The following is an 11,829-nucleotide window of genomic DNA, read 5'->3' as shown; positions in this document are numbered from 1 at the left end:
TCTGTCTTACTTCCAGTCTAGTACATTTTCTAATATATCTGCTGGAAACAGAGTGGGAGAAACCAGGGAATTTCTGCCTATTCTAGCCCATGGTTTGCTTCATGCCTGCTATTGAGATCATGCTTTAGCTTTTTGAAAATACTTCCCATCTGTTGCCCCACTTTATCCTTATAGCATTCCTGGGAGGTAAGTAGAACAGGAATATAATAATAGGTACTGTGTATTGAGTGCTTACTGGGCAGTAGGCACTATTAAGCACTTTACATGCAGGATTAAGCATTTTACATGCAGAACCCAACCCTGTAGGGCTAGGTTCTAACTATCATCATCCCCATTTGGTAGATGAGGGTGCTGAGGCTCAGAGAGATTAAATGGCTTCTCAGCTAGTAAATGGAGTAGAATTTAAACCCACAGCGTTCTGTCATGGGATCTGTGAGCTTAATCCTCCAAATGTGCCAAATAGCAATAATAATAGTTCCTAGGAATAGGAGCTAACGTTTACATGATGTTTTAAGATTTATAGACATCATCACATATAATATCTCCCAAACCTCATGAATTAGTTTTGGGATGTATTATCTTCATCCCATTTTCCAGGTGAAGAAACTGAGGTACAGATAGGCAGACTAGAACCTCTGCTTCCCAAGTCCCAGTGTTCCTTATGGGATCCCTTTTGTCTGCTCACATTCAACCCTTTCTCCTTCAGATCACTTTTCCCTGGGCTCCCAGGCCCTCCTGCGGCAGCCCCCACCTGGGCCATGTCTTCCTCAGATGAAGAGACGCTCAGTGAGCGGTCATGTCGGAGCGAGCGGTCTTGTCGGAGTGAGCGATCTTACAGGAGCGAGCGGTCAGGGAGCCTGTCTCCCTGTCCCCCAGGGGACACCTTGCCCTGGAACCTGCCACTGCATGAGCAGAAAAAGCGGAAAAGCCAGGATTCAGTGCTGGACCCTGCAGAGCGGGCTGTGGTTAGAGTCGCTGGTAAGAGGGGTCCCCCAGCAGGCTGGATGCTGTGGGTGTGAGGGAGGAATGGGCCAGGGTGCAGCAGCTGTGTGGGGAGCCGAGGGGTCCTCACTAGGGTTTCTGACAAAGCAGCCATAATCTGATTTGTTATTATTATTCTTGGAAAGATGTTGAAATAACATTAACGAAAAACTCCAAAGAGGAAAATCTGCCACCTCTGTGCTCACATGAGACCTGTTTTCATTTCTGCACCTTCTTCCCTGTCTTTGTCTCCATTCAGTTATATTTTCTATGCAGTTGCCTTCATGGCTTAGGTACCATTCTGCATCTGACTCTTTTTAGTTACTCTTATATTAAAAAGATTTTCCATATTGCACTTTAGACTTTATAGTTACCATTTCTAAAAACTGTCTACTATTTCATGATTTTCTAAATCCTACTCTTTTTTCACTTTTTGACTATATTAGACGATGCTGCTGAGAACATGGTTAAGAATGATTTGACTTTTGTTATTTCCTTATAATGAAATCCTTGGAGGCCACAGTTTTACTTGTATTGCCTTTCAAAAGTGGTGTACTTGCTAACCTTTAACACAGTGTGAAGGCTGGGGCTACCTCCTGTGGTGGGATGTGCCCAGCTGTTTGCCAAGCAGCAGTGCAGTGCAGTAGTTATGAGTGTAAGCTTTGGAATCAGAGAGGGTAGGGTGCTGGATTGTGGCCCTGCCACTGACCAACTGTGTGACTCTGGGCAAGTCCCTTATTCTATCTCAGTGTCACTTTCCTTGTCTTAAGAATGCCCACTGTGCAGGGATGCCTTGAAGGTGAGATGAGATAATGTGTGGAAAGCCCTTAGCACAGTTTTTGGCTCAATAAGGAGATGCTTCCACTGAAGGCATCCACAGCTGCCTCCCCGAAGTGTGCTCAGCATCTCAGCAGGGTGTTGGTGCTACAGTACAGATAGGAAGATAGAGCAGTGCCTGCAGCTAATTCAGTGACATCACCCGCTTTCAAGCCATCACCAAGGCCTGTACTGCTACCTTCTTTGTGTCCCTCAAATAATACAGCCACCGCCTCCACTGTGTCATCTCTCATCTGGACCTTCCAATGAGCATTTAATAGCTCTTCCTCTCTTAGTCTTGCTACTATCCTCCACATGACTAATAGAGTATTATTTTTCTAAAATACATACCTCAATAACACATATTCTATTTTATGAAATGAAGTTTTGCCTGTACAACACTTCATTAAAAATACAATAAAAAATAAAATAAAATACAAACCTAATTCTATTACTCAGCTGCTTAAAAACCACCTTTGGCTCCTAATTTCCTGCGGAATAAAGGCTTCAGCATAAAGACCAATCAAAATTACTTACCTCTTCAGCTTCACCTGCCAGCACCTCTACCCCCAATTTCCCTGCCACAGTACACTGTAACTTGCCCCCCAAAGGGATGCATCTTACAGGATGAAACCACCACGCTTTAATTTTCTTCTCTGCAAGATGCTGGTAAACCCTCCTCCTCTTTTAAGTGCCGCCTCCTCTGTCCTTAATGCCCCTAGTGGTATCCAAAGCTTCCTCCTCCGCTCTAACAGTCATACTTTTCTCTCCTCCATGTTCCCTTGTTCAATGTAGCAGTTAACCCACAGGGTGCCCATCACTCCCTTAGAACAGTGAGCAATTTGGGACGTGTCTTATGTTTTGAGTCCCTGAGGGCTGCACAGGGCCTTGTGCATGCTAGAGATCGACCGGTATTGAATGACTGAATGAATGCTGAATGAGTGTTTTGAGGATATTATGTGATGTGACAGATTGTGATCCAGAAACAGGCACTGAGCTGTAACAGAAAGTTAGAGAAAGGCTTATGTGGGCTCAGGTAATCAGGAAAGGACTTTAGAGGGAGTGAGCTCCAAGTGAGGAGACAGCAGTGGGGCCTGGAAGGCAGGAGGGAGAGTTTGAGCTCTTTCTAGTGGGCAACGAGGAGTCCTTGGAGGAAGTCCTTCTCAAAACCTTTGGGCCTGTAGCATCAGCCAGTAACAGAATTTTAGAGCTGTCCCTAGGGTGCAGGAAGGGCTTTACTTGTCCCCAGTCTTGAAGGGCCATAACTCAGGGCCCTGAAGACTCATAAACCTCTTTCTCCTGAAGACAGAGTGGGCTGTCTCATTCTTCCTTCTTTATACGCTCTGCCTCCATCACTCATCACTCATGCATACTTAGATCGCTTTGTGATGATTTCCACTTCCAGTCTTCTCTGAGGAGGCCCACGGGATGATTTGCCTGCTGCTTCAGATTTGGAGTCCAGAATAGAAGTGGAGTGGACTCAAGGAGGCTTAATTTTACACAGGCAAGGCTCCTAAGGACCCTGCTGGGTCAACTGAGCAAAGGGATGGCAGGTGCTGCGCTGTGCTGTGTTTCTGGCATAGATGCTGATCTCCTTTGCATCCTGACACTGCTGAATGCCTCTTTTGAGGAGGGGGCTGGGCCAGTGAGGCTGAAAATGGGGAGACTGCCATGGTTAAAAATAACTTGTGCACTGCAGTTGGGCGTGTTTCTTTAGCAGGAGAGGAGAGAAGCAGCAGAGACGAGGCGGGACTGCGACTTTAGGGTCTTGCTGAAATCTTCATGTGATTTTAGAATGCTGTGGGGGCTCCACCAGAGTAATGGAAAAGGCAGCCTTAGCTCTGCAGGAACTCCTTCACAGGAGGTGCAGGAGGGGCATGTCTGGGAGACCCCGGATGCTCTGAAGCTCTCTGAAGCAGAACTTTAATTGTGGGAGGAAATGAAATCAGTCTTACACTGGAAGCCAGCTGTGGCCTGTGCAATTTTCTCCTCCCCCTGGATCTTGCCTATGAAGCCAAGTGGGGTTGTCTGAATCACTCTTACCAAATAGAGAGCTTCCCTTTCCCTGGCCCACTCCGTGTCCTGAGCTGGTCTTAGGGCCTCGCCCTTGCTTGAGAGGCCCGTTGGGGCAAGCCTGGTGGTCACACATGTCAGAATAGAGAGGGATGTTGGGGCTGAGAAACTTGCTGATTTCAAACAGGTTTTAGGGTGCTGAACCTTGTTCTTCCTCCCATCTTCCTATTCTCATCCTTTCCCTCCATTTGTTTCTCCTTCTTCTTTGCCAGCCATATTCTCCACTCCCTAAGCCCAGCCACATTCAAATGTAACAAGAGTCGCTAACGAAAGTATCTTGTTTCTGTTTATCAGCTTTATGGTTTACACAGAGATTTCAAAATAACTCTGTTAGGCAGGACATATGTTAGCATCCGAGGCTCAGAGGGTTTAAGGGACTTGCCTATAGTTACACAGGACTGGTAAACACAGATCTTCTAACTCCAAGTACATTGCTCTTTCTTTTTATTGAGACAGAGTCTCACTCTGCCACCCAGGCTGGAGTGCAGTGGCACGATCTCAACTCACCGCAACCTTCATCTCCCGGGTTCAAGCAATTCTCCTGCCTCAGCCTCCCAAGTAGCAGGGATTACAGGCATGTGCCACCATGCCCAGCTAATTTTCGTATTTTTAGTAGAGATGGGGTTTCACCATGTTGGTCAGGCTGGTCTTGAACTCTTGACCTCAGGTGATCTGCTTGCCTCAGCCTCCCAAAGTGCTGGGATTACAGGAGTGAGCCACTGCACATGTCCCTGTACATTGTTATTTCTATTTCCTTAGGCAATACCTGGCAACCAGGCCAGTCTGAATCTTCTGTAGTTGACAGTCTAAATCTCCACACTCATCTGAGAGACTTGGTCACTTCCGGGAAAGGTCTCAGGATCCTGGTCTATAGAAACAGGAAAGGGGAGAGACAAAGATCTTGGAAAATTTGCCTCTTCCCCTCTGGCTTTCTGTCTTTAGTGAAGAGCAGTAGAAATATTCTTACTTAATGGTAGGGAGCAACAAGAAAGTGAGGCGCTAGGGAGCTTAGTCTAGCAAGGAGTACAACCCCAAAGGGTAGAAACAAAGAGAGGAAGAAATGATGTATCCCTTGGGACCTGTGAGGAGTATGTTGAGAACAGGGTACAAGACAGGGTGTCACATGGCTGTACACTGCACAACCTTGGGGGTGTGATTCACATCACATTTGTTGTAATTGCAGATGTGTACATTTATTATTACAAGTTTCCTGCAGATGGCAGTAACACATCTTGAAGAAGGGCTCATGTTTGGGCTAGGGCACAGTAGGGTGCAGGAAGGTTCCACCATCTACCCATCAGTGAGGTATTCATTCGTCTAACATCACATAATCAGGACCCTCCCTGTCCTTGGCATTGATATTCAAAGAAGACTGAAGATGTGGTCCCTTCTGCATGGAACTCAGTCTAGTAGAGAGGATAGAAGGGAAAAAGGCCGGGTGTAGTGTCTCACACCTGTAATCCCAGCATTTTGGGAGGCCGAGGCAGGAGAATCGCTAGAGCTAAGGAGTTCAAGACCAGCCTAGGAGACCCTGTCTCTAATTTTTTTTTTTTTTGAGTAGTTAGAAGGGAAAAAATAATTATATCCCCGTATGTGTTGTGAAAAAGGGGAGTGCAGTGACTCAGAGCTAAGGATTGGACCCCTCTCTGGTTGTTCATTTATTCATTCATTCAACTAAAAAAGGGATTAAGCTATGTGCCAGTAGAAAGCATCTATGGGATTCATTCCTGGGAGTATCAGCAAATGCTGCTGAAATGATCATTCCCAACATCTGCTCCATTGTGGCCTTCTAGTCAGATGGCAGTTGTCTCTCTGCACAGCCCTTGTTTCAGTTGGCTTTATATTCACATTCATTGTTCCCAAGTTCATTTCCCTCACCAGCTCTGGAGCTCTCCGTAGTCAGGAGTCCCATCTTACCCTTTTTGCCCCGGGACAGAGAGTCATGAGAGCACTACCTGGTCAAAAGCTGGAGCTTACTCCTCTGGGCCCATGTGTCTCTCCTCCAGGTTGGGAGCTCTGAGAAGACATCTCACAGGTACCTCTCTGCTCATTCATTCATTCAATAAAAAAATGGAGTAAGCTCCTGCCACGTGCCAGGCACTGTGGAGACAACTGAATCTGAAGTCACAAGACTTAGGCAAATGACTTTGCTTCTTGAATCCTCAGTTTCCGTATCTGTAAAAGGGAGATGGTGATAAAGGGTGTAAAAGGGAGATGAATGAGAATCAGAATGTGCTGGAAAAACACAGGTTCACATGGCCTGTTACTGCACTTAGCAGTGTCATTCCTTGTAACCTCCCTGGCAGCCAGATGAGGCAGTGGAGACTCAGGAGGCCAGCAGTTTCCCAGGCCAGCAAAGAAGGGACCCAAGCCTCTTATTTCTGTCCCCTTTTTTTGTTCTTTAGGCCTTTGTCAGGGAGCAGATGGAAGTGGCTTATTCTGGCCAAGCTTTGAGTGGGAAGAAGGGAATGCAGGGATGGGAAATGGAACCCTAAAGACAATCTAATTGGGAATCCTTACTCCTGAGCTGGCAACCTTCCTTGCCCTGAGGCTCTTCGAGTTTTGTATCCAGGAAGGCTCCTCCTCCTTCCCAGCTTCTCTTCTTCTTCCTGGCGGTGTCCTCAGAGTCTCTGGCCCTGTCCTGGAGCTTGGTTTCAGTAGCAGGAGAGATGAGCAGAGGAGAGTGCCCTGAAAGTGGGGCAGAATGAATTGTAGCTACACACCACCAGCTCAGCTCCAGCTCTTTGAAAGTAAATCTGGGTCACATTAGCTGTGGGCTGGAACATGACCCCGTGAGCAGAATTCTGTGCAGGCAGCAGAAAAGACAGCCAATCTGTCCTTTCTCTGAGATGCAGGGCCCCTGTGGGACCCCAGATGGTGAGGGAAGGTGGTTTCTGGATTGCAAGGTGCAATGTCGTCTTAACGCCATCATGCTTTTCTAGTGGCTTCCTAGGTGACATAGAGAAAGGTATGGAATGGCAGTTTGGCTCATGCCCTTCTGTTTGTTATGGGAGAAGCCTATGCTGAAGGTAGGAATGCAGAGGAAGGACTGGTTACTTTGGGGACCGTGGAAGGCCATCATTTCTCAGTCTCATGGGCTCAGGGGTTAGATGCCACCAGAGTAGCTGACACTGCAGCAAGATCTAGGACTGCACTTGTTCTTTATTTCAGCAGTACTGCCCTTGAGGAAAGGTCTGTGAACAGATCCATCATCACTAAAATGTTATATGGATGCTGGCTGGCCTCCTCTTTCTGGTTGCTGTGGCTAGGGCCTGCCATGATTTGGCCTTGCCACTGCCTGTTGCCACCTGTCAGTTAGAAGCCTGCCAGCCTCTTCTTCTGTCTTGGCTTTCCTGTAGGAGCAGAATGGGTGCTCCTTGCTGGAATCTCTGCCTGGATCTGGGATGCTGCTACAGAGAAGGTCTGAAGTCCCTATAACTTGAAGGGTGATGATTATGGGCTGAAGCTTCTGTCCTAAGCTGTGCCTCACCCCTACCCCAGAAGATACCAGGCTTTTGCCTTGTGGTCAGGGGAGGATTCTGCCTGGGGCCTCAGTGGGTGTCTCCAGGGATGCCCTCCCCGGCTTATTCACACATTTCCTCATGTGCTCACTCTTCCATTCATTCATGCAAAGGACTGGCTTTGGGAGTCAGCTGGAGTCTTAGTTTCCATTGCTCACTTACTAATTGGGTGACCCTGGGATGTTAGTAACCTCATTGAGCCTCAGTTTCTTACTGTTAAAATGGGGGAGCAAGAGCACTACCTCAGAGACTTGCACAGTAGATTAAATGAGGTAGCTGGGAGTAGGATGCTTGGCCCAATACCTGCTATATAGTCAGCCCTTAATACTTTTTTTTTGAGACAGAGTCTCGCTCTGTCACCAGACTGGAGTGCAGTGGCGCGATCTTGGCTCACTGAAGCCTCCACCTCCCAAGTTCAAGCGATTCTCCTGCCTTAGCCTCTGGAGTAGCTGGGACTACAGGTGCGCGCCACCACGCCCAGATAATTTTTGTATTTTTAGTAGAGATGGGTTTCACCATGTTGGCCAGGATGGTCTTGATGTCTTGACCTCGTGATCCGCCCGGTTTCGCCTCCCAAAGTGCTCGGATTACAGCCACTGTACCCGGCTGCCCTTGATACATATTAGCTCTTTTCATTAGTATCATTAATTCACTCATACATTTGTTCATAGATTCATGAATGTGCTGATTTATCCCCTTGCTTATTCACTGATTACACACTTGCTTATTTAACAAATATCCCTAGGGCTACTTTGTTCTAGGCTCAGACTGCACTTCAGAACCCAGCTCCTGCCTATGAAGACAGTTAGAATGCGGCATGAGCTGAGCTACGGTGCAAGTCCAAAGAGTTCTGAGGAAGTTCTGGAAGGGAAGGGACTTCTACTCCTGCCCCTCCCTGGCTTAGAGCAATGATAGCATTTCTTCTGGAGCTGGGAAAAGAAATACAAATTAGCCAGGACAACCTGAAGAGACAGGGCACTTCCTGGTGGTTTGCATCTATTCTTGCTCTCCTTTCTTTGGCTTTAGTAGGAAGGAAAGAAGGAAAATGAAGAGAGAAGAGCTGATAAGAATTAGGAACTAAAGAATCTAGAGGGTGGTTTGGGGAGTCTCCGGACTCAGTTTAGGAGCGCCTGAGAGCTGGTGCCAGCTGGAATCCTCCAGTGAATAATAGCTGGTAAAGCCACTGTGCAGAGTCCTAGATGTGTGCCAGGCATTTTACATACATCATTTAATCCTCATAGAACCCTGGGAAGTAGTTGCTATTCTTGCTATTCTCAACAGAAATGTTAAGGAACTTTTCTGAGGTTATACATTGACCAAATAATGGAGCTGGGATTCAGCATTACTTAATGTGCATGGCGCCCCCTGGCCCTCAACATGTACAATATGCCCTTTGGAGTTATTCAAGTGCTGAGTTTCGGGTCTGCCTAACTCCAAAGCCCTGGCACTTTTCAGGATATTTCAAACATGCTAAAGTAGTGAGACTAGTACAATGAACTCCCATCACCCAGAAACGAGAATGATCAATTCATGGCCAATTTTATTTCATTCATACGCTCCTGTCAGTGGAAAAAACACAGTTCCTGTTGTTTCTTTTTCTTTCTTTTCTTTTTTTTTGAGATGGAGTCTCACTCTGTTGCCCAGGCTGGAGTGCTGTGGCACCATCTCAGCTCACTGCAACCTCCGCCTCCCGGGTTCAAGCGATTCGCTGCCTCAGCTCCCCAAGTAACTGGGATTACAGGCACCCGACACCACGCCCGGCTAATTATTTTGTATTTTTTAGTAGAGACGGGGTTTCACCATCTTGGCCAGGGTGGTCTTATACTCCTGACCTCGTGATCTGCCCACCTGGGTCTCCCAAAGTGCTGGGATTACAGGGTGAGCCACCGCGCCCAGCCTTATTTAGTATTATTAATTTTTTTGAGACGGAGTCTCGCTCTGTCACCAAGCTGGAGTGCAGTGGCGTGATCTCAGCTCACTGCAACCTCTGCCTCCCAGGTTCAAGTGATTCTCCTGCCTCAGCCTCCAGAGTAGCTGGGACTACAGGCGCCCGCCACCTCGCCCGGCTAGTTTTGTGTATTTTTTAGTAGAGATGGGGTTTCACCTTGTTGGCCAGGATGGTCTTAATCTCTTGACCTTGTGATCCACCCACCTTGGCCGCCCAAAGTGCTGGGATTACAGGCGTGAGACACTGCCCAGCTCAGATTTTGTTTTTTTTTTTTTTTTTTGAGACGGAGTCTCGCTCTGTCGCCCGGGCTGGAGTGCAGTGGCGGGATCTAAGCTCACGGCAAGCTCCGCCTCCCAGGTTCACGCCATTCTCCTGCCTCAGCCTCCAGAGTAGCTGGGACTACAGGCGCCCGCCACCTCGCCCGGCTAGTTTTGTGTATTTTTAGTAGAGACAGGGTTTCACCATGTTAGCCAGGATGGTCGCCATCTCCTGACCTCGTGATCCACCCGTCTCGGCCTCCCAAAGTGCTGGGATTACAGGCTTGAGCCACCACGCGCGGCCCAGTTCCTGTTTTTCTATTCTCTTACTCAACAATCAACACAGAAGACTTCTGTGACCCCAATATATGTGGGGATTTCTCCCCGCCAGCAAGTTAAACAATAGTTCTGCAGTGGACACCAGCGGGGTGTCCCCAGTTTAATTATGACACTGTCTACCTGGAAATAGCATCAGAGTTCACAGTTTGAGGGTTCAGTCTCCAAGACATTCCCCCACTCCACTACTTTTTTTGGGGGGGGGAGACGGTGTCTTGTTCTTGTTGCCCAGGCTGGAGTGCAATGGCGCAATCTCTGCTCACTGCAACCTCCGCCTCCTGGGTTCAAGAGATTCTCCTACCTCAGCCTTCCAAGTAGCTGGAATTACATGTGCGTGCCACCACGCCCAGCTAATTTTTTGTATTTTTAGTAGAGATGGGGTTTCACCTTGTTGGCCAGGATGGTCTTAATCTCTTGACCTTGTGATCCACCCACCTTGGCCGCCCAAAGTGCTGGGATTACAGGTGTGAGCCACTGCGCCCGGCTGAGGGATTCTTTCTTTTCTTTTCTTTTTTTTTTTTTTTGAGACAGAGTCTTGCTCTTTTGCCCAGGCTGGAGTGTAGGGGTGTGATCTTGGCCCACTGCAACCTCTGCCTCCTGGGTTCTCCTGTCTCAGCCTCCTGAGTAGCTGGGATTACAGGTGTGTGCCACCATGCCCAGCTAATTTTTGTATTTGTAGTGGCGGCGGGGTTTCACCATGTTGGCCAGGCTGGTCTCAAACTCCTGACCTCAGGCAATCCACCTGCCTCGGCCTCCCAAAGTGCTGGGATTACAGGCATGAGCCACTGTGCCTAGCTCACCCCACTCCACTTCTAATGCCAATCACAAGACCCAAATTGGTTTTACCTGTGCTTCTGACTGACTGGCTATAAATGGGGTGCTGGCTGGGTGCAGTGACTCATACCTGTAATCCCAGCATTTTGAGAGGCCAAGGTGGGAGGATCGCTTGAAGCCAGGAGTTCGAGACTAGCCTGGTTAATACAGTGAGACCCTGTCTATACAAAAAATAAAACGAAGTTAGCCAGGCAGGAGAATCGCTTGAACCCGGAAGGTGGAGGTTGTGGTGAACTGAGATTGCGCCATTGCACTTCAGCCTGGGTAAGAAGAATGAAATTTTGTCTCAAAAAAAAAAAAAGAGAGAGAGAAGGAAAGAAAGAAATTAGCCAGGCATGGTGGTGTGCACCTGTAGTACCAACTACTCAGGATGCTGAGGTGGGAGGATTGCTTGAGGCTGGGAGGTCGAGGCTGCAGTGAGCTGAGATTGTGCACTGTACTCTAGCCTGGGCTACAGAGTGAGACTGGATCTCAAAACAAACAAAACAGAAACCAGAAAACACACAGAGGATACAGGTGAAGAGATGCAGAGGGCAAGGGCAAGGTATGGAAGAAGGAATGTGGAGCTTCCATGCCCTCCCTTGTATGCCACCCTTCACGAATCTTCACGAGTTCAGTTATCCTGGAAGCTCCCTGAATCTTAGGCTTTTCATGGAGACTTCCTTGGGTAGGCATGATTGACAACCATGTAGAAATGTGATTGGGCAAAAAGGGTATGGTCTAACACTAACAGTGTGGGAACCCAGCAAAGCCTGGCTGTTCAGATTCTTCTTGGATTTTCTGTGCAGCATTCCTTCCCCCAGGATATGGGGCAAGACTCCTGAAATAGGGGCCTCATGATTACAGTCAGAAATGTGGGGGAAGGCGGCCGGGCGCCATGGATCATGACTGTAATCCCAGCACTTTGGGAGGCTGAGGTGGGCGGATCACGAGGTTAAGAGATCGAGACCAACCTGGCCAACGTGGTGAAACCTTGTCTCTACCAAAAATACAAAAAAATTAGCTGGGCTTGGTGGTGTGCACCTGTAGTCCCAGCTACTCAGGAGGCTGAGGCAGGAGAATC

At 48.0% G+C, this 11,829-nt stretch overlaps 1 protein-coding gene across 1 annotated transcript in view; it reads left to right on the top strand.

Moving 5' to 3' along the window:
• The first annotated feature begins 712 nt into the window (after positions 1–712).
• The window catches only part of MACF1 (microtubule-actin crosslinking factor 1), a 446,661-nt gene continuing 435,544 nt past the window's right edge, over positions 713–11,829 (top strand). Inside the window, exon 1 of the mRNA XM_011955644.1 lies at positions 713–978. Within this exon, the coding sequence (XP_011811034.1) occupies positions 759–978 (220 nt within the window). The 5' untranslated portion in view covers positions 713–758. The remainder of the gene's footprint in view (positions 979–11,829) is intronic.

The sequence above is a fragment of the Colobus angolensis genome, unplaced genomic scaffold, assembly GCF_000951035.1.
Source record: "Colobus angolensis palliatus isolate OR3802 unplaced genomic scaffold, Cang.pa_1.0 Scaffold4, whole genome shotgun sequence".
Classification (NCBI taxonomy): Eukaryota; Metazoa; Chordata; class Mammalia; order Primates; family Cercopithecidae; genus Colobus; species Colobus angolensis.
This window is presented reverse-complemented; position numbering and strand designations above follow the sequence as displayed.